This window comes from Podarcis filfolensis, assembly GCF_964270895.1.
Source record: "Podarcis filfolensis genome assembly, chromosome: 5".
Classification (NCBI taxonomy): Eukaryota; Metazoa; Chordata; class Lepidosauria; order Squamata; family Lacertidae; genus Podarcis; species Podarcis filfolensis.
Genome location: NC_139608.1, coordinates 44,303,395 through 44,330,585, shown reverse-complemented (window position 1 = coordinate 44,330,585; position 27,191 = coordinate 44,303,395). Strand labels below are relative to the sequence as shown.

General features: G+C 41.5%; 2 protein-coding genes across 3 annotated transcripts in view; one reads left to right on the top strand and one right to left on the bottom strand.

The window, feature by feature from the left end:
- Positions 1-515: 515 nt before the first annotated feature.
- TAF5 (TATA-box binding protein associated factor 5) lies at positions 516-13,411 on the bottom strand. Its single transcript, XM_083615070.1, has 11 exons — positions 12,785-13,411; positions 11,438-11,672; positions 9,799-10,114; positions 8,971-9,134; positions 7,921-8,056; positions 6,758-6,878; positions 5,872-6,001; positions 4,415-4,579; positions 3,344-3,521; positions 2,754-2,931; positions 516-1,669 (listed from the first exon to the last, which is right to left on the bottom strand). Exons 1-11 carry the CDS (start codon positions 13,356-13,358, stop codon positions 1,452-1,454), a joined length of 2,415 nt encoding a protein of 804 aa, XP_083471196.1. The 5' UTR covers positions 13,359-13,411; the 3' UTR covers positions 516-1,451.
- Positions 13,412-14,321: 910 nt separating this feature from the next.
- The window catches only part of PCGF6 (polycomb group ring finger 6), a 28,563-nt gene continuing 15,693 nt past the window's right edge, over positions 14,322-27,191 (top strand). The window contains exons 1-8 of one of the 2 annotated variants that reach the window (XM_083616462.1): positions 14,322-14,793; positions 15,908-16,007; positions 18,249-18,345; positions 18,877-18,932; positions 19,916-19,975; positions 21,559-21,667; positions 24,202-24,229; positions 25,132-25,230. In XM_083616462.1, the coding sequence (XP_083472588.1) occupies positions 14,506-14,793; positions 15,908-16,007; positions 18,249-18,345; positions 18,877-18,932; positions 19,916-19,975; positions 21,559-21,667; positions 24,202-24,229; positions 25,132-25,230 (837 nt within the window). In that variant the 5' untranslated portion in view covers positions 14,322-14,505. The remainder of the gene's footprint in view (positions 14,794-15,907; positions 16,008-18,248; positions 18,346-18,876; positions 18,933-19,915; positions 19,976-21,558; positions 21,668-24,201; positions 24,230-25,131; positions 25,231-27,191) is intronic. The other variant, XM_083616463.1, reaches the window with a different exon arrangement.

Below are 27,191 nucleotides of genomic sequence, written 5' to 3'. Positions count from 1 at the left end.
GGTCAAAGAATGCAATTTTTACTTTTGTACAGTTTGCTAATTTCTACACACATCCCTCTAGCCTCCATCCAGGGAATCAAAAGAGCCATTATCATTGTTCAAGAGTACAAAGCACAGCCACTAGAATATGGCTGGGGTAGGCTTGTGGCCTGAGAAGACTTGCAAAGGCCAAGCAGAGAGGCCCATTTGGCTTTCAGGCCTGTGGTTCCCCACCCCCATTTTAAAGATGTGACTAACTGGCTTCCCTGAAACACTGATTTCTATACATACAACCCTTTTAAAAATCCAGTTGTAAACTTGACAAAGCATTACACCATTTCTGGAATTGTGTAAGTGGAAATCTTCCACAAGAAGTATTTAGCAGCCTCACATATTTTTCTTTAAAATCATGATTCTCTCATTTGCTTTGTCTTTGAAGATAAAAGCTTGTAGTACAAGGGCTGCTTTTGCTGGAACTATAGAATATAGGTTCAGACAGGTAAAAACAAGGCCCTTGTGAGCAAATGAAACTGAAAGACAGGCACAAAATAGATTTTATTATAAAATATCAAAAGTATAAAACTGTACATAATGCAAAACCATGGCAGTATGTTTTTAAACTAATGGATCCATACTAGTTTTCAACAAATTGTGTATAGCTGTGGCACAATTTTTCACAATTTTTGTCATTATAGAAAGGGCTCAAAAAGTATTCCCCCCCCCGGCAAATACTTAAGGGGGGTGAATCAAGATTATTGTGGGGGGATGGTTGGTATACTTTTTGTATCCAAAATAGTTAGGAACGCGAAAATTCAGTTTTAAAGGTTTCAAGTATTGTTTGCGTTTCCTAAAATGCCGCTTACTGGTAATTTAAGTTTTAGAAATGTTCAATCTTGTTCAATTTGTGCTTTTTAGCTTTGAAGAAACTAGGTTACTCACATAAGTCAGATAACTACTTAGGCCTCTTCACAGCTTTATAAAGAAGTAACAGCTCCATAGAGACAAATTCCACTCTTGAAGAACTTATATGAACAAGCCTTACTCCGAAAGAAAATTTTGGGTACTGATTAAACCTGTGTTAATGCCAAACTAAGTGCTTTTAAATTGTTGTTCAAACAACTTTGCTTTATGCAACTGGCACTACAGTTTTGTAGTGCCTGTTGTCAATTTGTGGACAAGGTTAAGCAAGGTATTCCCACATACTGTTTACTTCTTTTAAAAAGCCATACCACATTATATGTTTCTTCCCCTATTTTTATGATGTCAATGTCTCAGCACTAACACTGGGGTTGGGGTGGGGTTTAAAATAGCAGTTTCTGAAGGTGTGGCTTGAATCATCATCAGTTTGCACCATTTGTTCTGGCAGACAAGTTCAGTTCATTTGTATAATATGTACATTGTGGTCTTCATTAATTCAAGTTATTCTAAGATATACATGAGACTTGTACAATCAAGTCTTATAGTTTGGTGGTTCACTGAGGACTGTATGCCCCAGCAGCAAGAAGCAAATTTCTGCGGGTAAAATGAAGATGTGTGACAGGAGTCGATTTGGACATGTATGTACCCAACAGCAAGTCTTGAGAGCTTTCAGGCAGGTTTATATGTCCAGTGGCTGTGGTAAAATCATCTGTTTCTAAGTCCTCAAAGGCTTTCACAGCATCCCATAGCTTTACCGTGTTATCCATTGAACCTAGGAAAAATGAAAACAACTCTTCTAATTTAACAGGACATAACATTTAATTCTGAATATAAAGAAAAAACTTCCGCTATACACCACAACCCATTCGTCAAGCTGAGGATCTACAAAACTACTAATCACTTCTTACATTCACTGCTAAGTACTCTGTAGTAGTTAATAGCCGTTCAAAGATAAAGCCTTTTCAAAGATCCTTCAACCTGCTTGCAGGGAGGAGAGGAAGTCCTAATGCATGAGTCGGAACCCATTTCACTCATGCATGGACTCTGTAGAATATGACCCAATGTTTCTAAAATTCTGGTAACAGGACAGAAAATGCAGGTCCCACTCTCACAATTTATAGTTTAAAAGATACAAGCTGAAACCCTCGTAATAGTAAAAAAATGGAATTATAATTCAGTTATATTTGTATTATATAGTTTGAAATCGCTTCACTGGATAGATTGGGGGCTGATGCTAATAAAATTACAGTGGGGGAGCATGAATAAGCAGGAAGGCAAAACTTCTAAACCCATTTACTTTTTCAAAAAGACCCACACCTTGTTCATAATAGGTTAAAAAAAAAGCCAAATTCTGAGGGGGAAAATATTTAAAGTATTCTGCAAAGCCTGCCCGAATTTAGCATGCCCACTTTGGTAAATACATAAATAGTAGCTTTGCTTCAAAAGGTACATAATTGCATAAAAGGAAGTTCGGGGTGGCCTATTAGCCTCAGGTGGTGGATGCTGGGGGGGGGTGCAGTGTAGAAGCAGTGTGTTTATGGACAAAGTTGTGCGCCATGTGGCCTCTCCTGCAGCCCCCAAGCTATCTGGCTTCCCACAGGTGCAGTACAAGATACCTCCCCTCACCATTTGCCAGGCATGTCTGTTGCTATACATGGAAAGTTGGGTGTGGCACCATCTTGTCCTTTAGGTTCAGTTTTTCTAGTTAATAGACAATGCTAACAAATTAAGGTATTAAATGAATATGCATTAACAATTGCTCACTAAATGGAAGACTGAGCTGTCAAAATAGAGACAAGTCTATGATTCCAGATGATAGTATTGTTCCACTAAATATAGAAAATTGACTTCAATACCTGATGCTAAGACCTCTCCATCTCTACTGAATCTGAGTGTGTAGATTGTGTCTGTGTGTCCTTTTAATTCTCCAACCATCAAACCATGCCCAATATCCCACAAAAGCACTCTTCCATCTGTTGCCCCAGTTGCCAAGAATCTTCCGTTAGGAGAAAATGCCAATGAATGAACTGGTCCCTGGAACAAAAATAAGCCTATTAACAACGACACTTATGCATCACCTTCTACAAGAAGCCTCAAGGTCAATTACACTAGAAATGATAACAATTCAAAGCTACAGAAAATCCTATATATAAAATCCAAAAACAAAACCGTCAACAGTATGCCTTGTTTTACTTAGCCTTCAAATAAATAATGTCATTTCAGAGCACTCTGCACCACCTCTTCTGAGGTGACCTCTTATTTCCCAGTGGGAAGTTAAAAGATAGGTTGTGGTCCTATGGAGAAACAGTATCTATTCAAAAGGAAACTTTGAGCAACAGGTCAATTTTTAACTAATTTCTAGTACTGTGTGCAAAGGTTTCAGCCATCTTCTGTTACCATTTTTGCGCAACTAATGTATTTCAGTGTTAATCTCACATTAATTTACCTTATGTCCTGTGAAAATTCTGACACAATTCCCATTCAGGACATCCCACAGCCGCACAGTCCTATCTGCTGAGCCCGTAGCAACGTAGTTGGAGTTTGGGTGAAAACGCGTCGATGTGACATCAGCAAGATGGCCAGCAAAGATCCGCAAAGGCTGGTAGTGATCCGTTGCCCATAAGCTTAAACCAGTACAAAGGACATTTCAAAAATGTGAAACAGGAAATACATAATAAGACTGCTGATGTCCTGACGGCAAGGGAATGTGTGCTTCACAAGTACCTCGAAACTAAGCTGAGGAGTCGAGAGACGGGGGGTGGGGGGCAAATTTAATTCTCCCTCTAGTATAAAAAAATCTAAATGGCGATTAGTACTAATTTTAGTCAAGTTTCTTAGAGGATATATCCTAGAACAGGGATGAGGTACCTTTTTGACACAGCAGGCCAGACCTGCAATGGGGTGTGTTTTTTTGCGTTTTGTCCTCCCGAAAACCTGATGTCTTAATTTTGGGTTGAAAAAAGTAGGGGTCGTCTTATATAAGGGTCGTATACCATATACAAAATAAGTTAACTTTGGCAGGTGGGTGGGGCCATCCACCTATCAATCATCTAATGTCAGGTGACTGATAGGTGGATTCACCTATCAAAGTTAATCTGAGGCAGGGGGAGTGGTCTCCTTCACCAGTGCCATTCCACTGGGAACATACTGGCAAAGCAACAACTATATGGACTGAACTCTCCATTCACCAGCTGATAAGCAGAGAGTTCAGTCCTGCTGGCTGAAGGAGTCTACTTCACCAGCATGTTCTCCACAAGGAACACAGTGGCAAAATAGATCCTTCCAGGATTGAACCCTGCTCCCCCCCTTCATCAGCTGACATCACCCAGTGATATCTGTTGAGGTACAAGTGGGTGTTGTTTGGGGGAAAGGACCTTGCAGGCCAAGATTGGCCTTTTGGTTAGATGTTCCGTACCCTTGCCCTAAAATATAGCAGACAGCAACAAGGAGATATCACCAACTGACAAGACAGAACTGCAGATTTACATTGAGATGGGAAACTCATGATGACTCTTACCGAGCCACTCTGTCATGACCTCCAGATATAAAGTAATATCCATAGGGAGAGAACTGTGTATCCCATATAGGGTAGTTGTGTCCTTTGTATCCAACTAGACAAGAAAAGGTTAAAAGGCTCCACAGTCTGATAGTGCCATCCTCTGAAGATGATAGCAAGTAGTTCCTGACAGAAAAAAGAAATCAGAAAAGGTATTTTTGAAGCTATACTCAATGTTAAACCTCTCAATAACACATTTCAAGACATCAAAGCTTTTAATACACTTCAGGAGAGTATTATCCCCATTTTGCATTTAAGAAGCTAAAAGAATTAAGATCACAGCTGAGATGACACAGGAACTAAGGAATTCTTATGTTTACATCCATCACACTGTTTGATGCTTGGCTGACCAAATCAGCTTGGCCTGATTTGTTTTTAAGAATTAAAATTTAACAATATAACCTCAAAATTATAAACTACTAGGTTGTATCCAACATTGCCTATAGCCCCCACCCTCCACACACCCTCAAACTGCTCTGGAGAATTACAGGATTGCCCAGAGATGATGGAGGGGTTTTGGAGGGAAAGGTAAGGTAGCTGAAGCCAAATTACATGAGCTTAAGTCCACTCACGCAACATGGGATGCTGCTCACTTTGAAACATGCTCCTCAGAATGCAATCCCCTTTGTTTCTTAGAAGTTATTTCATATTCATGTTTTCCATACAATATTTTTAAAGCAGTGATATAATATGAAATATAGAACACTCATCTATTCATGTGCATGTGAAGATCTATTGCCCCATGTATAATTTACTAGTTTAAAATATGTGAAAAATCTCCTGCATCTAAGAAAGCTTGATCATGCTTTAAAGAAATAAAACCATTATTTTGACAGGTATATATTTCATTGTCCAATACACAAAAACATTTCAGAGACTATAGCTAGAGGTGGCTTTGAGATTCATAGATATTAAGTGAACATTGGCTTAACCCACTGCACTTTTGTAAACAACAAATGTGCAGTACTGTTTCAACTCTAAGCTTTTTGATATTGTACATAGCTCAGCTGAAGGATGGGACCTTCAGATTAAAAATATGCTAGTACAGACGGAACATTTCATGTGGGGGTTCCGTTCCTGGCCTCTGCATGCTTTGGTTGAGTGTGCATAAGCATGCCACACCTCTCGTTCCGTTCTCTTCCGGGTCCAAAAGGACTCATATGTCGGCAATAACATGTCAACTGGACATGCCTAAAATGGCCACCGCCTGTAGCAGTTTGAGGCTTCTAGCTCATGACGTTCCTTCTGATGCTCAACATAAATTACATAGTCCATGGGATCAGGTCTCATTCATCTATCCTGAGGTGGTAGACTCAAATTGTACAAAAGTCACCAGAAAAATACTTTTTGTAACTGTGGATGCTCTGCTTAAAGAATACTGTATTAAGAGATCCCCCCACAAATAACTATTGTTTTACCTATCAGGACTGAAGCTGGTACCATAGACAGGTCCACTGTGACCATATAAAATCTTCAACTCACTTGCTGTTCTCTCATCCATGATCCTTTCTAAAACATCATCTGATTCTTTATCTATGAGACTGAGATCTGAAAAGAAAAACCCTAAAGTTTATCTTCATGTAGATCGCTAGTAGTGCTTGCCAAAGTGCAAATGCCTTTTTGATTGTAGCAGAATACCACCATGGCCTAAATCATGATTTTCTGTCAATTTCAATGATATAGACCATGATGCCCTCAAAATGTGTTTGTCTATAACTTCCATCAGTTCCAGCCAACAGAGATGTGCTGGCTATGCCTGAAGCAAGCTGCAGTCCCAAATATCTGATGGGCATCTGGTTGGGAAAGGCCTTCACTGAAATCTGAAATCTGTGGTGCGTATGCCAGAGTACCACTGGCAACCATTTTGCTAGGCTGACAAGCCTGAACACTTTCAATTGTATTTTCTGCTCCATTCCTGGAACCACTTGATTTTTAAAATCTCTGCATTAGCATATCGTCCTTAGCAAAAACACAGTACTCTACAATAAGGAAGTACAATAACACAAAACATTGTCTCATTTGCAAAGTATCACAACATCTTCCCTAAATAGAGTATTGATCCTTATGTAGTTTTTCCCCCGATGTCAGTAGTTATACGCAAAAGCAATTTGTATTTATTTGGCTAGGTTCTATTGTCAGCAGTTAAATAATATGAATGCTAAAGCTGTGATGCATTAAAGTCAAAATAATTTCATTTCATTAGCTCAGGATTGCTATTCCAATGGAAGGATTTAAACTGAGCAACCTTCCTCCATGTGATCCTCTATCAGAACAGTTAGTGTATAAAGAGTTCATTCTGATTACCTGCTGCTGATTTCACACTGCGTAGCTTTTTGGGTGTCACAGACCACACTCTGACAGTGGAGTCAGCAAAGCCTCCAACGATCATGCTAGAGTCATCTGTAATGTCCACTGCTGTAAGGCCCTGTTCATGCAAAAATCACCAAGTTTTATATATGGGCTGAGAATGTAATTACCACACAGTGTTGTTCCCCGAGAATTGGCCATCTACCATTAGTTTTGAACACAGAGGTGAGAATTACCATATTACAAAATTAACTATACTGTATAGCCATTTTTTTAAAAAATGTAAAGCAAATGTTGCTAAACCTGGGCAGAAGTTTTTTGTTTTTAAAGAAAGGATCCAACTTTTGGCTGGCACTGATTTTTTGTAGTCACCATTTACCCAACCCTCCTGAGTGCTCTGGCAAATGCAGAGGACTTGAGAGAAGGGGAAGAGGTTAATTTTCCACTTTACACCAGGATTTGGAGACACTCGAAATAGTGAGACTCCCTTGCTGTCCATCTCTGCCTCCCAACCTGAAGTAAGACAAAGCCTTCCTGCCCATGTTTTGTTCAATAAGTGAAAAGCAGAGAAGGGAAGGAATCTTGCTTCATGTGGGGCAACCACAAGCCATCATTAAAAGTAAAAGATTTGCAGCCCCCTATTATTTAAGCAGCCTGCACAAGGCACTTCCACACTTTTGGTATTAACTATGTGTTGTATCCTGACTACAACGAGTGGCCTTCCGGCTCCGCATTAGGCAAGTGGTCTCTGTCCAGTTTCCTATGATTCCATCTCCCATTGCAGCCCACAACACTTAGTTCCACAGCTGTCCTTCCAGAGGAGAGAGGATGAAAACCCGCACTGTGCAAGCAGCATCCCACTCATGCAAAGTCTGGGCACAATCCATTTTTTAAACTGTGCCAAGATTTGATAGAACAGGTATCTGGGAAGGGCTGGATTATACAGCATATGTTTTGCATGCCAAGTTTAACCCTCAACATCTGCAGGTAGGGCAGGGAGAGAACGTTCTGAAACTAGGGAGCCACTACTATAGACAAGGAGTGGAGAATTAAGCCCACCAGGCCTCCCCCATTTGGTTGAGGCCATTTTGGCAAAGCCACCTCCAGTTGCCCTCTGCCTAATGTCATACTTTGGTATCACTACCAATCCCACAACTGACCTGGTATGCATTAAGGAATGTGTAGAAACAAATGGAAGGCAGGCAGTCTGGACCAAGACGTACACGTTTAGTGGCTTCTTTCATATTCATTATTTTGTCCAACTTATCTGAATCCTTTAGCTCAGGAAGTGGGATTCTGCATACAGAAGAACATACTTAAAACCAAAAACGAAACAAAAGATTCATTGATGCCAGGAAATCACACCTGCACACTGAACAGAGGCCGAAAAAGAACTCAATTTTTGAATGTCTGGGGAGGAAAGAACCCAGAAACAAGCTCCTTGGGTAGTATTAACTAAAAGATGACAAAATTAGGAAAATCATAACTCTACCAATTCTTTTACAATATAAGGGAAGTTACTTTTACGAACACCTCCATATTCATAGAGGAAGGTTTTCCTTCAAATGATACAAGCTTTTTACATCAGTGCAATGCATCTCCTAATACATGGGTAGGCAAACTAAGGCCCAGGGGCTGGATCTGGCCCAATCACCTTCTAAATCTGGCCCACGGACAGTCTGGGAATCAGCGTGTTTTTACATGAGTAGAATGTGTGCTTTTATTTAAAATGCATCTCTGGGTTATTTGTGGGGCATAGGAATTTGTTCATTCCCCCCCCCAAAAAAAAATATAGTCCGACCCCCCACAAGGCATGAGGGACAGTGGACTGGCCCCCTGCTGAAAAAGTTTGCTGACCCCTGTCCTAATAGAACTAGAACCTCCAAAACATTTTTAAGAAGCAAATTAACTGAGAAAATGCTTATCAAAATATTGACTATAGTCTAGTTCCTAGATGGTAAATTTTCCTTTGCTCTGTATCACATCAGAGTGCATGAGGGCTCACATGACTGAATGTTCCTCCATGCAGAAGGAAAAAAAGCCAACCTTCCATACACAAAGCTAGATGTCAGGTAAAAGACTGAGGTAGAGACCTTTTCTGTGATATCTAGTTTTCTATTCAGCGATGTCAGCTGCCCACTTCAGTCTGAACTGGTGCAGACTAAAGCAAGATGGAAAATGAACTGAGACGTTTCTACTTTCAGCATTACCTAGTCTGTGGAGGAGCATTTGGATCTTGCTTTTTACTTTTTGATCCCATGCTGTCTTTTTTTGGCTTCTTCTTCTTTGGCTTGCCCTCCTCATTTTCCCCCTCTTCATCTTCATCATCCAAAGGCAACTCAATTTCTGGTTCTTTTAATAAGCCAAAAAAGACCTATAAGTCAAAAGAAGAAAAGAGTCATGTAATTAAAAAAAGAAAAGTTAAAGAAACAGAGAACTGGTAGAGCAGAATAATAAGTTTTATTAGATCAATGTAATTACTTTTAAAAATATGAATGTTTCTCTGTGGACCACAACAGCTTTCATTTAAGACATACATCTCTACGAAGAGTGGTCCACCAAAATTCTCAGCAATTTTCAAGTAATTGGGGGGTGAGGGGTGGGAACAACAGTTAAGTTTTAACTGTGCTTTAAAATGACATGTAAACTGGACCAATAATCTGTCACAGATGTCAGTGACAAATGTAACTCCTTAGCCTTTCTGTATCATATATTGAACAAAGGCAGAACATATGTAAGTCATTCCTAATGCCAAGACAATGGTCAGAGAGATACTTGCCATTTTGGCAAGTAAGGGGCACATAAAGTTTAACTGCTCTGGAAAATTGGAGATCTATCCAGAACAACATCCAGTTTAGCACAAGGAGCTGCAGTCAGGAGTAATGATAAGTAAGAGTGCTTAGCTAATTCTTCCTTATCCAGAAGCATACACTATTAACCAACTGCAGATCTAAAGAAGCCAAGAACTCTCATAGAACTGACAACCTATACATCCCTAACAAAATGTTCATGATGTTACGTATTTATCAACCTCATACCTTTGCTTTATTAGCCTCCCGTTTTGCCTCTCCTGCCAAACTTCCCACCATAGCATCAATCTGTTGTTTACTGCGAGGCATTCCATCAAAGATATCAATGTAAAGATGTTCCTGAACAATATTCCAGATCTGATTGTTCTGTTTTTCCTGAAGGTGTCTCTTCAATAGCTGATAAGAATCACGGGAAATTCGCAGCACAAACTTGCTTGTTCGAAAATCCAGCATTGTCTCATTCCCTCTCATGTGCTCTTTTTTGGTTAAACTTGATAGTACACGCAAGTCATCTTGATAATAACACTCCTGATCTCCATGAAACCTAGAAAAAGGTTAGAATCACACAAAAGATGTGTAGGGGGACAACTGTCTAAACAACTTAAGTTCTGTGATCTTCAGCAGAACACATTTTTTATTTTTCTATATTCACACGTGACATCTATGTACTATCACCATCTTATATTTAATGTATCTAAAAATTATATTTTATCAATAGTTCAGTTACGTTAAAAAATTCATTTCAATTGAATTTTTCACTCCCATAACTGCTTTTATCTCGTAATTTCTTTCATTATCTAAGGGTGAGATCCAGCATAGTGCAAGTGGGTGCTTCTTCCTCGTCTACCTCTGCCTGTCTCTCTCCCCCCCCCCTCCAAAATCTGCTCTGGAGGCTGAGGAGAAGAAAAACTAAGTCCTGTTGCACAAGCAAGCGGACATCATTCTACGTCACCCTTAACGTCCCAGATCTTTCTCAATCAATTGCTGGTGGAGTCAGTCTAGCAGAACATCTTGAAATAGCAGTAATTTAATAAACTACTTGACTTTCAAAGTAAACCCTTACTACATAGTTCATTATACCAGAAGAAAGCCACAATTCTAAAGCACAGAAGCACAGGTGCTGTGAGAAATAGCTAGCTTTTACAAGCAGCAACCTTTTGTATTAGCTCATAAAACCAGAATGCACAAGGCTGGAAAAAACATTTCAGATTCCTAAGTAACCACATAAATGTTTAGGAATTCAAGTATCAAATACCTAGGATTTTCCAGCCTTGGGCACAGGTAAATTTCCTCTGAAGAGGCCATGTATGTATTCATTTGCTGCCCATAACAGGAGACAATGCAGAGTATTTCATTGGTTCAACTCCCTTAAGTCACTGAAATGAGCAATGTTATCAAATGGTTCAGGCCTAGAAGTTTCAGAACTTTACAGACATCACTAGAACTGGCATTCAACCTCATAATTAAACAAATTAGCACACACATAAACAAAAGCTGCCTCATAAGAATAATAATTAGTCATTGAAATGCAATAATCTATGTAATAACTGGGAATGTCTTAAGTCGTGTTATATGGAATCTATAAATATCTTCCTAAAATACTGCATACATTTTGTGGTTGCAGGCATCCAGTAGCCCACACTTGCAGGAAAGACCTAACTGCCAGGAGAGGGGCTTAAAAATCTTTCAGCATCTCAGGATTATTTTGTTCCTCCTCTGGATGCCTGCCTTAGTGTAAATGTTACAGACTCTACACACACACTTTACACACTTTAACTGTGAACATCTGCAACCAACAAATTTATAGATTTATCTAGCTAATAGTGAGGACATGAAAATGGAGACTAAATGAACAAAATGGTATTACTTTTCAAAGAAGGACTTTGCTTCATTTTCATGCCCATTGTAGACTAGCTCCAAGTACATATGTACAAAGAGAGGATAAAAAAGCTGCGATAACTCAGCTCGATGACAGTCCAGAGCACATTCAATGAAGTGTTTCAGTCCACTGTAGTACTCTTCATAAAGCGCTGGGTCTCCTTGCTGATTGTAGGCAGACAGTACTGCACTTACATCTGGCTGATCTTCCACAAAGACTCCAACTGCAAGGCATTAACATATAAAGGATAAATCAATGTTTGCACTCTGTGTAACTATTTCAGCTCTAAACTGTGTAAGCTTCTTGAGACAATAACCTCTTTCCCCTTTATACTGCTGCATAAATTTTCATGTACAGCAACAGTGCTATTTTTATCACTTTTAATAAGTAATGACACAGAGAAAATGACTAAGAAACATGCTGCAACAAATTTCTTTTCAACTAAATGTTTACATGAAAAATTGACATCATTCAATCATACCCTAAGCTCAATTGTACTATTACAATCCGGGATCAAATATCATTCATAAGCAGGTTATGCAGTCAGTATAGCCCCTTACCTACAACTCCTATCATCCCATGCCATTGGTCACGCTAGTTAAGGCTGATGGGAGTTCTGCTCTACAGAATATTCTATTAGTGGCGTCAATTCCTCCTATTATACTACTTCCCAAAATGTAGTTATAAAAGGTGATAACTAAGTCTCTCACCTAGTTATTTTGAAACTGAAGCTGTAGCCTACACTTTGTATTCCTTCTGTATTATGTGTGGTTTTAAATCTAGTTTTATTGTAGACTTTAACTTTGATTGCTTGGGAGAATAAAAATATAAACAACAGCTTTATAGGTGTGCCCCAAAAGAGCAAGCCGATTAACAAAAAAAAAGTTAATGTATACAGTAATATGTTGCTGTTGTTTAGTCGTGTCCGACTCTTCATGACCCCATGGACCAGAGAATGCCAGGCACTCCTGTCTTCCGTTGCCTCCCGCACAGTAATATGTACTCCAATATAATAATAATAATAATAATAATAATAATAATAATAATAATAATAAATTATTTATACCCTGCCCATCTGGATGGGTTTCCCCAGCCCCTCTGAACGGCTTCCAACAAAATATTAAAATACAATAGTCTGTCAAACATTAAAAGCTTCCCTAAACAGATAAATTGGTCAAGTCATTACCATTCGCAGAACGAATCCTGTGCAATAGCACTAGGTGACCACAACGTAGAACAGCATGCGAATTTAAAAACTGGATTTTGACCTCAGCTGTCACAAAGCAGCCAGTGCAAATATGAAAGGTCCCTCCTGCGAGCGACCCCCTCGCTCACCTTTCCCAGGTGGCCCCAAGGCCACTGCGGGAGGCGCCGCGGCAGCGCCCGGAGAGATGGTGGCCCCGCTCTGGCCAAAGGTGACCGAGTTGAGCAGCACATCCCCAGAGCCGGGGGCGCCGCCGCCGGGCTCCTGCCCTTCCCCGCCATGGGACGCCTGGACTCCGGGCGCCGAGGAGCCGGGATCCGCCGCGACCTCGTCGGCGAGCAGCCGGGCCTCCCTGCGGAGGATCTCCTCGGACTCGCGGAGGTTGCTGCGCCTCAGGAACTGCAGCACAGCCAGCAGCGTCTGCCGGTCGGTGGGCAGCTGCGAAGCGGGCGGCGCAGGGCTGGGCGCCACCGGCGGCTTCGCGTCGGCTCCTGCCGCCAACGGCTCGCCCCCTTCCGCTAGAGGAGCGGCGGCCGAGGGGGCAGAGGGAGCGGCAGCGACTCCCGCTGCCGCCGTCGCTCCCGCTGCTGCTGCCGGCGACTGAGGGAGAGCGGGAGGAGGAGGGGGTGGCGCCGGCGGCGCTCCCGCGTCGGGGTCCGGCTTCACTGTGACTGCTTCGGCCGGCTCCTCCGGCAGAGCCGCCATAATGGAACCCGACAGCCTCGCCTCCAACTCAGGCAGCCCGCGGCTTTGCGACAGTGAGGGCACGGTCTCCAGCCGTGAGGCCAAGGGCTGCTAGCGACAATTAGGGCGGCGCTTTACGGCACTTCCTGTTCCACTGGAGGGAAATGATTTCAAATAAAATACTGTAAAATAAAAGGAGAACTAGCTAGCGCAAATAATGCTCCCGATGATTCTGCGACCGTTTACAAGTTTGTGAAATGAGAGGTTATGGATGCGGCTTGCACAGAGGGGTCGATTCTCCAGTTGTATATACCCTATATAACAGGTGAAAAGTGTGTCGTATACCACATTTTAAGTTGTCAGTGAACTCATCAGTAAGCAGGATTCTGAGATGTCTTTGAGAGAGTTCTGTGAAACTCGAATGGTGGTGTATTTCTGTCTTCTGCACCCTCACACACTTAAAAGCCAATTCTAAACAACGGGTTGGCTATTTTTTAATTTATTTAGCTGAACCTCGCGATATTATATAATCCCCTTCTGTAAATTGCATAGATTTTTCGTAGCGAGTGACCAAAAAGTCAAATATGTAACAATAATGATGTTGTACAAGCACTAAATACTGACCCTTTCACCAACACTGGCATCAGAATGATTTCACTATGCACCCATTTCAATTGTCTAATCAAAACTGCTATTAAGCTGTAGCCAGCGTTAAGTTTAAGAAAACCATTTTATGTATTTTATTACAATAGGAATCAAAATTCAGTTTTAAGACCAAGTGCTGCTGTATTGATGTCGTTGTTATATATTTATTTGTACCCCGCCTTTTCCCGTAACTGGAACTCAAGGCGGCTTACAGGTAAAAAAACCACCTTGAGTACTGGCTCACCGTTGCGAGAGAGAGAAAAAACTCAGTTTCCCAGAGTACATAGGGGTTGTATGTGAACGAGGCAGATGCCCTAGAAGCGTGCGCGCCAATAGGGCTTTGCGCACGCGCCTTGAAGCTGTAGTCACGTTTAGGGAAGAATCATAGAGATAAGAAAGAAAGGACGGGAATAGTTCCTTTGGGTGTGAACTGCGTTCGCCCTCGCCGCCCCCCAGGCACTTCCTCGGTTGCTCCTTGTCGGTCGAAGCGGCCCGTGCATTTGTTTCCCTCAAAGGCGCGGCGATGAGCGAAGAGGTGGAGGCGGCCGGTGAGGGGCTGGGCGAGGGAGAGCAGGAGGACGTCGACGATGAAGCAGCGATAGCGGGTCTGGAAGCCCCGGGCTGCTCCGGGGAAAACTCCCGCTTCGAAGCGGGAAGCCGCTCAGAGTCCAGCAACGAAGAGATGGAGGAGGAGGAAGAAGAAGAAGAGGAAGAAGAGGTGGAGGAAGAAGCAGCAGCAGCAGCTCTAGGAGGGGGGTCCACGGACCCCTTCGGGGGTTTTGGGATGGAGGAAGGCGAAGATGAGGATGAGGTAAAACAAGAGGCAGTGCGCTTAAGGGGGAGCACAGGGGCACCCTTGGGTGAAGCAGACACCATGGGGTGAGATTCCGTCGGACTAGGATGGAGAAGAAGCAGGTTCAAATCCTCCCTCCGCTGGGAAGGTCGTTGCGTGGCCTTGGATCGATCACCATCTATCAGCCTAGCCTACCTCACAGGCTTGTTGTGAAGATGAAAGTGGGAGCAGGCAACTCATATACTTTTTCCTGGAACTCACTGATGAAAGGATGGGGATATAAATATGTAAACACCGCTTCCTATGATGCCCTGTGCCAAATATAGCCAATGTGGTGCAGTGGCTGGAGAGCTGGGTAGGGATTTCAGATTCAGATGCTTGCTCAGCTTTGACTTTCCTTGGGCTTCTTTCTCTTACCTAATCTTCCCCTGTGAGTTCCTTGGGAACGGTGGGATCAGGAACAAGGGAAGCTTCCTTATACCAAGTCAGACCATTGGTACATTTAGCTCAATATTGTGCACACTGACGGGCAGCAACTCTTCAGAGTTTTGAGCAATGGTCTCCCAAAGCCCTACCTAGAGATGTCGAGGATTGAACTGTGATTTTCTGCATGCAAAGCAGATGACCTACCACAGAGTTTATGGCCCTTTCCTATATACGTTTTGCTTGCTCTGTGTTTTCTCACAATGTGACATCTTTTGTGTGTCCCCAGTGAAATATTCCTCACCATCTCCCATGGCTAGAGACAGTAATGTTTCTGAATACCAGTTGCTGGAAACTGCAGGAAGGGAGAATGTTCTGATGCTCAGGTTCTGCTTGCAGGTTTCCCATGAGCATATGGTTGGCCACTGTGATAACAGGATACTGGACAAGATGAGCCATTGGCCATTGGCCTGTTCCAGGAAGCTCTTCTTATGCTCTTAATTTTATTTATTCTATATGTTTACATATGCTTTCACTTAAATGGTTCCCAAAGCAGTTCACAACAAAATTAAAAAAAACGTGTTCAGGGAAATCCCCACTTCACTTCTAATGCTGTGCTTTAATCAAACAATAAACAATATACATCTTTGTATTGGTAACAAGCAAAACTTTTAAAATTGCTATTTCCCTCCTTTTTTCACGTTTGCAGCGCATGATTAACCTCTCTGAGCTGACACCATATATAATGTGTTCTATCTGCAAAGGGTACTTCATAGATGCCACAACCATTACAGAGTGCCTTCATACATGTAAGTACTAATATTAATTTCTTACTCAACAGAAGCTTTGATGTTATCTATGTAGAAATATCAAGCCTAAGTACATTTTGGTGATAATGTAAAACAATGTTGTATTAATTGTGGTAACTGCATGGTGGTGGATGCCTTTAAGAGGCGTCCTGGAAATTCTAAACAATCTAGCTACAGTATGTCTTGGATTATACTACCCTCCACCCCAAAATTCTCCATGATCATGTTCTGAAATAAATTAAAATAAATCATTCCTTTATTTGCCTTTCATATTCAGCTTCCTAAATAGATCTTAGCACATTTTCTTCTACTTAAATAGCTGCCCTGACCTTCTGCTGCTCCTTAACCTGATTGTCATGGCTAGGCTGTAGATGACCATATGCAGATGCAGATCTGGAGTGGGTTATGTAATCCAAAATCCCTGGAGTCATTGGGTGACAGCTGAAGCCTGAGGTACCGCACACAGATGTTACTGCTGTGCAGACCAAGAAATAGTAGTTTTCCTTGTATTTATTCCATACTTGCCCAGCCCAGAGTCTTCATATTGCCTGCTGGTTAGGAACCTAGGAAGTTGCCTTTAATTGGGGCAGAGTATTTGTTTATCTACTCTGCCTGACAGCAGCTTTCTAAGTTCTGGTAGAGGTGTTTCACATTCTCTGGTATTTGATCCTAAAAACACACACAATATAGATGCCAAAGATTGAACCCAGGGCTTTCTGCATGAAAGCACATGTTCTACCTCAAAGTAGCTTGCTTTAGGTGCAGCTGCTGCACCTGGCTCCTCCCTTTCGGTTCTTGGACTGTGAGATGATATGCATTTTGACAGTGAAAGGAATAAGGAGTGCCCAGCCAGGCAACAGACCATTCCGTTTGCAGCAGCTGGGAAAGTAAGAGGGATAAAAGACAGTGGGAAGAGTTGCAGTAATTTGAGGGGGAGGGTTATATACCACCTCAGAGTAGCATTGGGAGTTGGAGCAGCTAGAACAAGCATAGGCAAACTCAGCCCTCCAGATGTTTTGGGACTACAACTCTCATCATCCCTAGCTAACAGGATCAGTGGTCAGGGATGATGGGAATTGTAGTCCCAAGACATCTGGAGGGCCGAGTTTGCCTATGCCTGACCTAGAATCAACCTTAATAAAAATTGTATTATTTTATGTAAACATGTTGTGGATCCTTCAGTATGAAAAGGGAGAGATTGATATCAAGTAAATACCGTATTTTTCGCACCATAGGACGCACTTTTCCCCTCCTAAAAAGCAAGGGAAAATGTGTGTGCGTCCTATGGAGCGAATGCAGGGGGGAGGCAAGCGGGAAAAGCCCCCAAGAGCTGCACACAAGCTCCGTGCGCTCTTGCGGGCTTTTCCACAGGAGGGAGAAGGGACTGACTGGCCGCATCAGTCCCTTCTCCTACCTCCCAGAAAAGCCAGGAGAAGCCGCGATCTCTTTAAAGGAGTTGCGCGGCTTCTGCCGGTTTTGCGGGAGGTGGGTGAATCCCCCCACCTCCCAGTAAAGCCAGGAAAGCCCTGCGCAGTGTCTCCCGGCAAGGAGAGGCTGCATGGGGCTATGGAGGCTTTAGCCCCACGCAGCCTCTCCTGGGAGGGAGAGGCTGCGCGGGGCTAAAGGGGAAGCCAAAACAGCGAGCGGGATCCATCCTGCTTGCTGCTTTGGCTTGCTACATAGCTGCGCGGAACCCCTCCGGCAAGGAGAGGCTGCACGGGGCTATGGAGTCTTTAGCCCCACGCAGCCTCTCCTGGCAAGGAGAGGCTGCACGGGGCTAAAGGGGAAGCCAAAACAGCGAGCGGGATCCATCCTGCTCGCTGCCTTGGCTTGTGCCATAGCCGCCGCAACCCCTCCGGCAGGGAGAGGTTGTGCTCAGCCTGTACGCTGCTCTTTGGGGCTGGGGGGGATTTTTTTTCTTGATTTCCCCCCCTAAAAACTGGGTGTGCCCTATGGTCCGGTGCGCCCTATGGTGCGAAAAATACAGTACATATTGCATACCACTATTCAAGACTTATTCTTAATAACTTTTTTCAGTAAGATTTTAGTAAGCCTTTGAAATTTTGTATCGAAAAGTAGGGCAGAAATCGACTGAAAAAGTTTTTATCCTCCACACGCACACATTTTATTTCTACAGTTGCTCTGCATTTTAGGTGACACATGTTATATATTCTGTATTATCTTTGGAACTTGTGTACTACTACATTATAGGCCTGTAACTGCAAAATTTATCTTCTACAGTCTGTAAAAGCTGCATAGTAAGACATTTTTACTACAGTAACAGATGCCCAAAATGCAACATTGTAGTACATCAGACGCAACCCCTTTATAATATCAGGTAATATATTTTAATTATAATTGTTTATCTATATTTTGTGTGTGTGTGTATGAAAAAGAAGCAATGGTTTTCAGATAACACTGGTATTTCTATTTTGGACTAAAATATATTATTGGAACTTGAAAAATACTTCTAACTTGCTATATGCACTGGAGGGAAACGTTGCTGTCTCATAAAAGGTCTAGCACCTCACACAATTCTTAATTCCCTTTATTGTTTACCAACAAAAGTTTTGCATATCCAAAAGATTTGCCTCCCTGGTCTTGAAACTTTCCCACACAAGGGTTGTTTGAGACTTCTTATTTCCTCTGGTGCACCAGTGCATTGCTTCAAAGATGGTTGTAAAGCTGCTTTTGTAACTGAGATATTTTGGCTTGAACCTCAAATCTTTCCCAAGATAGGGAAACCTGCAAATCTAGGTATGCCATTGAAAATAGCTTCTAGTTCCTCTCCTGCGGCTCTTCAACAGTTCACTACCACAACCCATATTCAATCACTAATTTAATTAATCTTTTTATTCTACTTCCGTAGGCTGGATCGACAGTTGCAAGACATAGTGTATAAATTAGTTGTCAGCTTGGAAGAAAGTAAGTCTTTTATTTTGAGCCTAGTGCTATTTATAAAAATTAAAGATAAGATTCACCAGAGAATGTGTTAGCTGCGAATTAGATAATTCCTAAATTGCCTTGGTTCTTGATATAAGGGCTGTGTCTGTTTTCTGTGACTGCAGAAGCATGAACCCCATAATGTAGTTTGTCACACAACCATCTGAGATCCTCAGCTTTCATTTTATAAGGTTGGTAGGCATTTTGGTTGTAGAGAAGAGCTTTAAATATTGTGAACAGTGGCTGGGCAAAGGAGTCTGATTCTAGAGCCTAGGGCTTGCTGATCAGAAGGTCGGCGGTTCGAATCCCTACGACGGGGTGAGCTCCTGTTGCTCGGTCCCTGCTCCTGCCAACCTAGCAGTTCGAAAGCACGTCAAAGTGCAAGTAGATAAATAGGCACCGCTCCGGCGGGAAGGTAAACGGCATTTCCGTGCGCTGCTCTGGTTCGCCAGAAGCGGCTCCGTCATGCTGGCCACATGACCCGGAAGCTGTACGCCGGCTCCCTTGGCCAGTAAAGCGAGATGAGCGCCGCAACCCCAGAGTCATCCGCGACTGGACCTAACGGTCAGGGGTCCCTTTACCTTTACCTTATATATCTTAACTGCTTCTGTTTTAAGACTTTTCCTCTCTTTTTGCTGACTTAAGAATCTTTAGATGACACAGTACTATAAATGTATGAAAATCCTGCTGAATGATAATGATGGATTCTTTAGTTTGCATGTTTTGTATCTCTAACCAACTAGTTTGAGAAAATATATCTATACTGGGGTTGGGGGAACCTGTGCTCTCCAGCTGTTGTTGAACTACAACTCCCATCATCCCTGATAGTTCGCCTTCCTGGCTGGAGCCGGAGGGGGTTGGAGCCCAATAACATACTGAGAGCCACAGATTCTGCACACATCTATGCATTGTATTTTCTATGTGGAGCAAACATAGCAAAAATATTTTGTATTGCATTTTTTTAGGAGAGAAAAAGCAAATGCATGATTTCTACCGAGAGAGAGGTTTGGAAATACCTAAGCCTGGTAAGTTTTTATAACAACTATAGTAGCAGCATTGCTATTTAAAAATATGTATGTAAGAATTGTCATGCCGCTTTATTCCAGTGGATCAGGTAGCTCAGCTTTCTAACCACAGACTATGGTCAGGCTGATGCTAGGGGATGTCCCATGGGTATGATCATGAAACGTGTTCTAAGTAGGATAGTGTAATTGGTACAGTATTTAGAAGGATGACAGATGATTGACTGAGCAATTGTCATTGTTCATTGAACCTGATTAAGCTGTTTAATGTTTCCTTTTCCCACCCCACCAGAATGAAAATAATAGTACAGTAACTTATCTGCCCCACAAGAGTATTATTAAGCTTAATTAACTAGCTTAAAGATTCTCTTATTAATGTGCTATAAGATAGCAGGGCAGTTTAGAGTTGTGATATTCACAAATGAATTACGTAGTCAGCATTTTTTGCTAAGAAGAATTGTGTAGGGATTTTGTTCATGTCTGTGAAAGACAGCTAGGGTTTTTAAGGCTCAAAATAGAGTGAAGAGTAGAGAAGGGATTACTAGATCATGCATGCACAGCACAATATATATGATTAGATCAGACCATCGTAGCAAATGTGACCACTTTCTTGTCTGTGGCACCCTTTGGGAATTTGGGATATCCATTGCTTATGAACTCTTCCTGTGCATTTATGACATCAAGACCTGTCCAAATTCATCTAATATAGGAGAATATTTGCATCCACCGATAACTTTGGCTTACTAGCCAGTTACTAAGTTAACAGTGATTCTTGTTAAAATGGTAGAGAACTGTGCTCATGCTGTATCATAGAATCAGAATTGTAGAGTTGGAAGGGACCCTGAGAGTCTAGTCCAACTCCCTGTAATACAGGAATCTCAACTAAAGCATCCATGACAGGTGGATGGCCAGCCAACCTCTGTTTAAAAACCTCCAAGGAAGGAGAGTTCCAAGAAAGACTGTTCCACTGTCAAACAGTCTTACTGGCAGAAAGTTCTTCCTGATGTTTAGTCGGAATCTCCTTTCTTGTAACTTGAATCCATTGGTTCAGGTCCTAGCCTCCAGAGCGGAAGAAAACAAGCTTGCTCCATCTTCCTTGTGACAGCTACTTGCGTTGTGTTAACTATAGGTCCTTGGCTATAGCTTGTGGTTTAGTAAGATAAGATCTAAAACACAAGGCCCAGTTTGGATGACATGCTAAGCCAAATCTTGGCTTAGCTCAGCATAGTACAGAAGTAAAAAAGATTGGGAAGGAGCAAAGTGGTTGCAAGCTCCTTTCTCCAGCAGCTCATGTAATAATTGTAATCCATGTAAGCATGGTTTGGCTTACCATGTCACGTGAACCAGGCCAGTGGGTTAAAAGAAAATGTGGGTTAAAATTGTAACAAAATGCTACATTAATCACAGAAAAAAGTGTTGTCCCTCTTGAGTTAGTAAAAACATTTAAATAGCCCCAATAGCAATTAGGTGGTGCATTTCTGAACTAAGATACGAGTCTGTGCAACTTGTTATTTCATCATGTATCCTGTTATAGGTGGGAAATATATTCTTTGCTTTCTAGTTTTGTTTTTCTTCTACTATTCTAGCTGTTCCACAGCCAATTGCTATAGCCAGGGGGAGGCCCCGTAAAGTTGTAGGCTCGGTTTTCCGTATCCCTCCAGAGCTTGACATGTCACTACTCCTTGAGTTCATTGGGTAAGTAAAAGCAGACTTTTAGTAGGTTGAGTTTTAACTTACAAGTAGTGTTTTAAAGACATGGACGTAAAAGGATATGTTGGCCTTGGCATTCAGTTGCAACATTAGCTTTTTTTTTTTCCAGTAATTAGATCGAGAGCTAATGGAAGACATTCAGATTAGCAATTCTATTTGTAGAACTCTTGGCTTACAAAAACCATCTTTCCTTTCCCCATGGATGTAGATTCATCTTGAATTTCTGCACCGTTCTGAAAGGTTTTCTTATCTCTACAGATTGATTTATTGAATAAAAGTTCAGTTCTTACAGAAACAGACTGCAATTTTCTATAGTAGGCACATGTAGAACCCTCATTATACCTTTTCTGATGAAGTGTACAGTATGAGTAAAGACAGTTCTATTTTATCAAACCATGCCTGACCAAACGTTCTGTAACTTGGGGTGCCTAACCTTCTTTGCCTGTTTTTAACCACTAGGTGGCAGTGACAACTGGCAAACACTGAAGTGATTATTGCTAAAAGACAAGCCAATGTGTTTCTGGACATGTGCAGTAATAGTTTTTCTCTAATTTAACATATCCATTTTGCATTCAACAAAGTTGTGTGGTCAGTGGTAGAGGTTGGTTGTAGACTCAAACTTCTTGAGGGTGTCACATTGGATATTGTCGTCTAAAAGAATGGTGATCTGTACTTTCCCCCCTTTTTAAAATGAGACACTTGTAATGCTATGAACTATTGCAACCTTAGTTTAAGCACTTATCAAAAGAATTTCCAATAAGTCAAAAATCATTTTGAATACTATAGGTGGTTCTCTTTAAGCCCCTCCCCCATTTTATTCTTACAACAATGCTCTGAGGTAGGTTAGGCTGAGAGATGGTGACTGGCTCAAGGAGCATCTGTGCTGATCGTGGGTCTCAATGGGCCTTAATCCAGCATCACCCTGGTTCAGAATTGCTGTTTGTAATGGTGTGTGTGCCAGTTAACAGTACTTTTAATGAGCAACTTTTAATGTTGTGAACTGCCCTGAGATCTACGGATGAAGGGTTGTTTACAAATGTAATTACCAATAGTTGTTGTCGTAGTAGTATATGTATATCTGTTACACGTTTTGTTTTGTTTTACATTTTGTCATTTTCTGGGAGCAATTTTGTTTATTATCTCTTCCATATCATTCAATTCATATCTTGAAATGGTCCAGTCCTTCCTATGGTAGTAAAAGGGTATCAGACACCCCAATCCTGGGAATGGAAAAACTGTGATATCTTCTGCTTTGGAAATAACATGGTTTTTCCATCTGTCTTTTAGACATTCATGAAGATAAAGGGTTGACTTACAGTTTTTTGAAAGACAAAATTCTTGTCTGCAAGTGAATTTGTCTCCATGTATCTAAAGGAAAAGCAGTTAATCCTCTGAAAAACAATTTGACAGCTGATTGTGCATATGATTGTTCTGCTCAGCACCCAGTCTTGCACACTTTTAGATTGATCTCTAAAAGTAGACTTAAATTACACGGTTAGTTCTACTAAAGTCAAGTTCACTGTTTTTCCTAATACAGAATTCTTCAATATAAAGGTAATACAGTGGCTGTAATTCTATTTGTTTCTGTGTCAGTATAAAGAAAGCAGTTTGTCATTGAAGCTTTTAAAAATATGCATGTATATTTTAAATACACTGGCCTAGTTCAATAGTTTCCAGTTGCTCCTGAACCAGGAAGCTTGTGCCTACCTGGATCAAAGCAAGCCAGAATATTAAACTGCATATTTGTGCCTATGAAGCCTATATATGTTTGTCTGAACTGGGCCATTGTCTTCTCTTGAGACCAATTCTCAAAGTGCGCTGATCTAAACATATATGAACTATGTGGTGAAATAATCTCAAACTTGAGGAATGATGATATCAGTATTCTAATTACACCAATATGCGTTCTCAGCAGAGCAGCAATAGCAAGTGTAAAGCAGTATCTAAATGCTGAACCAGACTGAATGAGGACTAACTATGGAGTGCAGATGGAATTGAAATGGTGGTGATTAACAACCTGCCTGACTTAAATGAGGTGACCTTGGCTCTTCCTGCTAGGGTCATCCACACTCTCTAAGCAGGTCTGTTAATTAGGGTTGTTCCTGAATCCAGTTTAAGGAACTTCTGTGATGATAGTTTTTTCTTATGGGTTGCATCTGATTCAGAAAATGTTTCCCCTTCCTTGAAGATAGGAAACTTACCCCTGTGGTGTATGCCTTAGGAACTACTTGAATCAACTACTGCAGTTTTTCCTTTCACTACTTTTAAAGCCTGTCTAATTGCTACAACTTGTGAGTGCTGCTGCCTGCTTTTAACAGGAGATTATGATAAGGATGATAACTGGTAATGTTCTAAGCTTCCAAGCATAATCCAAGGACCTGAAGAGCATATAAATTACACACACATATATCACAGAAAAACTCTGTAACTAATGGCATTGTATTGATTTAGCAGTTTGAGCCTGCAAATCCAGATGTAGCTCAGACATATTTATTATGTTAATTCTCTTTTTCTTTCAGAGCTAATGATCTGTCTGGGAAATTTAAGGTACAAATACTGCTTAAATTTATCTTCCTTTGCTTCATTGTTACGACATGCATAAGTAAAACTAAATGTTGCATTGAGAAAGCCAATGATTCTGTCCTGGAGTATATACTGCTTTTTTGCAAATCTGTAATTTATAAAGATAAAGGAATGTTGCAAAGGCAGGGATGTAATATTTTAGTTTGAGGGACCAGGCGCACTGGACATTATGACTGCCTCTGAAGCATGGTGGCCAGCCTGTAGCCTTTTAGATGCTCCAGTCAAACAACATCTGAAGAGTTGCTGGTCAGTTGCTCCTGTTTTAAAGAGTGAACAGCTAGACTGTATTCTATAGAAATGGGCTAGTGATTAAACAATGCCCAGAACATCATGTTTTTAATTATGTCTGTGAGCTATCTGTGAAGGGTAGAAATTTGTAAAGAAATAAATAAAAATGGTACATATATGTATTTGAGAGCCAATGTGGTGTAGTGATCACCACCTCAGACTAAGACAATCCAGCTTCTAATTACCACTCAGCCATGAAGCTCACTGGGACCCTTGAACCTATTGCTAGCTCTCAGCCTAGCCTAACTCACAGCATTGTGGTGAGGATAACATGGAACAGGGAGAACCATCTATGCCTCCTTTAGCTTATGGGAAGAAGAACTAAATACACAAGATACATGTGCAGTGAGATTGTGGGTGGAAGAGGAAAAATAGTGGAACTGTGGGTTGCAGCTGAACAACATCGTCTTACTGCTGAAAAAAGCTGTTTAAGGGGGAAATTTGTGAAAATGACTTACTGGTTTCATCTAATAACAACAACAACAACAAGGATAAAGTCCTTGTTAAAGAACCTGATTAGAATTGCCCCCTTCATTACTGAACAGCCTTACAGTATGAAATCTGTTTCCTCCTTCCAGCCACTGGAAAAGAAGTTTGTACGGGTTTCAGGAGAGGCAACAATTGGACATGTGGAGAAATTTCTCAGAAGAAAGATGGACCTTGATCCTGGCTGCCAGGTATGCTGTGCTAATTGTTTGCACCATATTGTTGGCTATGACACTCCTCTACTCTCTTGCTCACACTGAAAGTCTGCTTCCTAGCAGCAAGAATGCGAGTGAGGTTTTTACCGTTCTCCATGCAGTGCATTTCACAAGGCATTATGTAACTTGGAAAAGCCACACTTGTTGCATCAAAGAATTTATGTAACACACACTGAGGCAACAGCAAGCAAGCACAGAAGAGGAAACCAAAGAAGAAAAGTCAAATGTAAGAGGGCAAGCCAATGTGTTGTATTATAAGAGCTTTAAAGTTATTTCCACTCCTCCACATAGATTTTTAAATAGCACTTTGCTGTATTTCTCTCTGTGATGTTTTGAGGGGCAAAACAGAGTTTTCAGTGAAATGTTCGACAACATATCTTTTTGTTTACCTTTTACATGTGCTGTTTGCTGTCTCTGGTTTGCAGCTTTAGCACCATTTTTAAAAACAAAATAGCTTCCTTCTATGGCAGTCTCATTTCAGGATCACATAGGCAACATGAAGGTGTCATGTTGCCATGTAGCCACTCAGATTTGGCCCTTCTCCCCTTCAGCATCCCTCCCTCTAACATCCTGGTGGCAACAGCTATGCACTTGTGTACCTTGAAAATCCTGCCTCCGTCTCAGTCCAGGGAACCTGAATGAGTAGTGAGATGGGACCACTGTCCTGAGCCCATCAAGCATATCGACCATCTCCCCACCTTATACTGTCATTCCGAAGCCAAATGAAGCCATAGCCTTCTAGAGTGTGAGAAAGGGATCCCCATCTACCACACCATAGCAACAAATGTGGCAAAGTCATAACCCTTTATTGAACAGCCTCCAAAATGGAGGCGATTCTGAAGAAGAAGTACACATGTTTAGGGTTTCCAACAAGTCAGCCCACCAGGACTCTTGTACCTTGGGCCATTGCTTGAAATGTAGCTAAATATCAGCTGCAGTGTCCATGATGGCACTCTGTTCCATGGTAGGAACAAAGGATACAGCAGCCATGCCTGGAGCAAATAGGTTGATATTCTTACAGAGGAACAGCTAGGAGCAGCCTCATCACTGCTGTTGCTAATGAGGTGGAACTCTCTCTGTACAACCCCAGGCCTGCACCTTGTCTGTCTGAGATATGGTCTCCCTGTCCAGGGTTTATATACTGGTAGTTCTATGCTGTGATTGATCACACCATACCTTATGCTTGGTTGTGGTCTGGAAGGTCAATAGGATAGAAATTCTGTGTCAACAGCTCTAGGTCTAGTCTAAAACTTCACCATAATTGGGGGTGTGGCCATGATATTTTAAGATTATAAAACAATCTAAGTACTAATGTTCTTCCCTTATGCCACTGATGACTCCGTCCATCTTCACTGGCAGAAAAATTGCACTGCTACATCTTTCATCGTGGTGGTGGCATATTTTTTGTTCTGGGAGTGTAGCATGGCTTCTGCCAAATTGTGCAGCTGTTCAGCAGGTACAACCTGATATTGAATTTCACATTTTATAAAATACAGGATTTAATGGCAATTATGTGCAAGGTGAAAAGGATTCAAGGATTATGTGTCCTTGTAGTTGCATTAATACACGTGATGCATTTGCACATCTAATTAAAAGAAAGGTTTCTGATTCTGCCTTTTAAAAACATTAATCTGCCCAAATGGTCTGATGTGTTAAGACTCCAGAGTGTGTTTTGTTGCTCTCTTGTAATGAAAATGTACACTAAGTGAATTCATTGGGCACATTTGTAAAACCTACAGAACTGATTTTGTGATATGTTGTGATCTGTTTTCCAAAGATGGGATAGACATATTTTGTTCTCAATTGTGTCTGCAAATGCCTTTGATTGTTCAGGTTTATTTGTTTCTGTTGATATACCTTCTGTTCATTTTCAAAGTGTGCTTAGATTAATGTGCAGATAGAAGATATGACAATGCATATTTAAACCCCATCCCATG

Coding starts and splice junctions, on each gene's coding strand:
- TAF5 (XM_083615070.1), bottom strand. CDS start 13,358: ATGGCGGCTCTGCCGGAGGAGCCGGCCGAAGCAGTCACAGTGAAGCCG. Junction 9,135..9,798: donor GGGAGGCTAATAAAGCAAAG/GTATGAGGTTGA, acceptor TTTGACTTATAG/GTCTTTTTTGGCTTATTAAA. Junction 6,002..6,757: donor CAGTGTGAAATCAGCAGCAG/GTAATCAGAATG, acceptor TTTTCTTTTCAG/ATCTCAGTCTCATAGATAAA.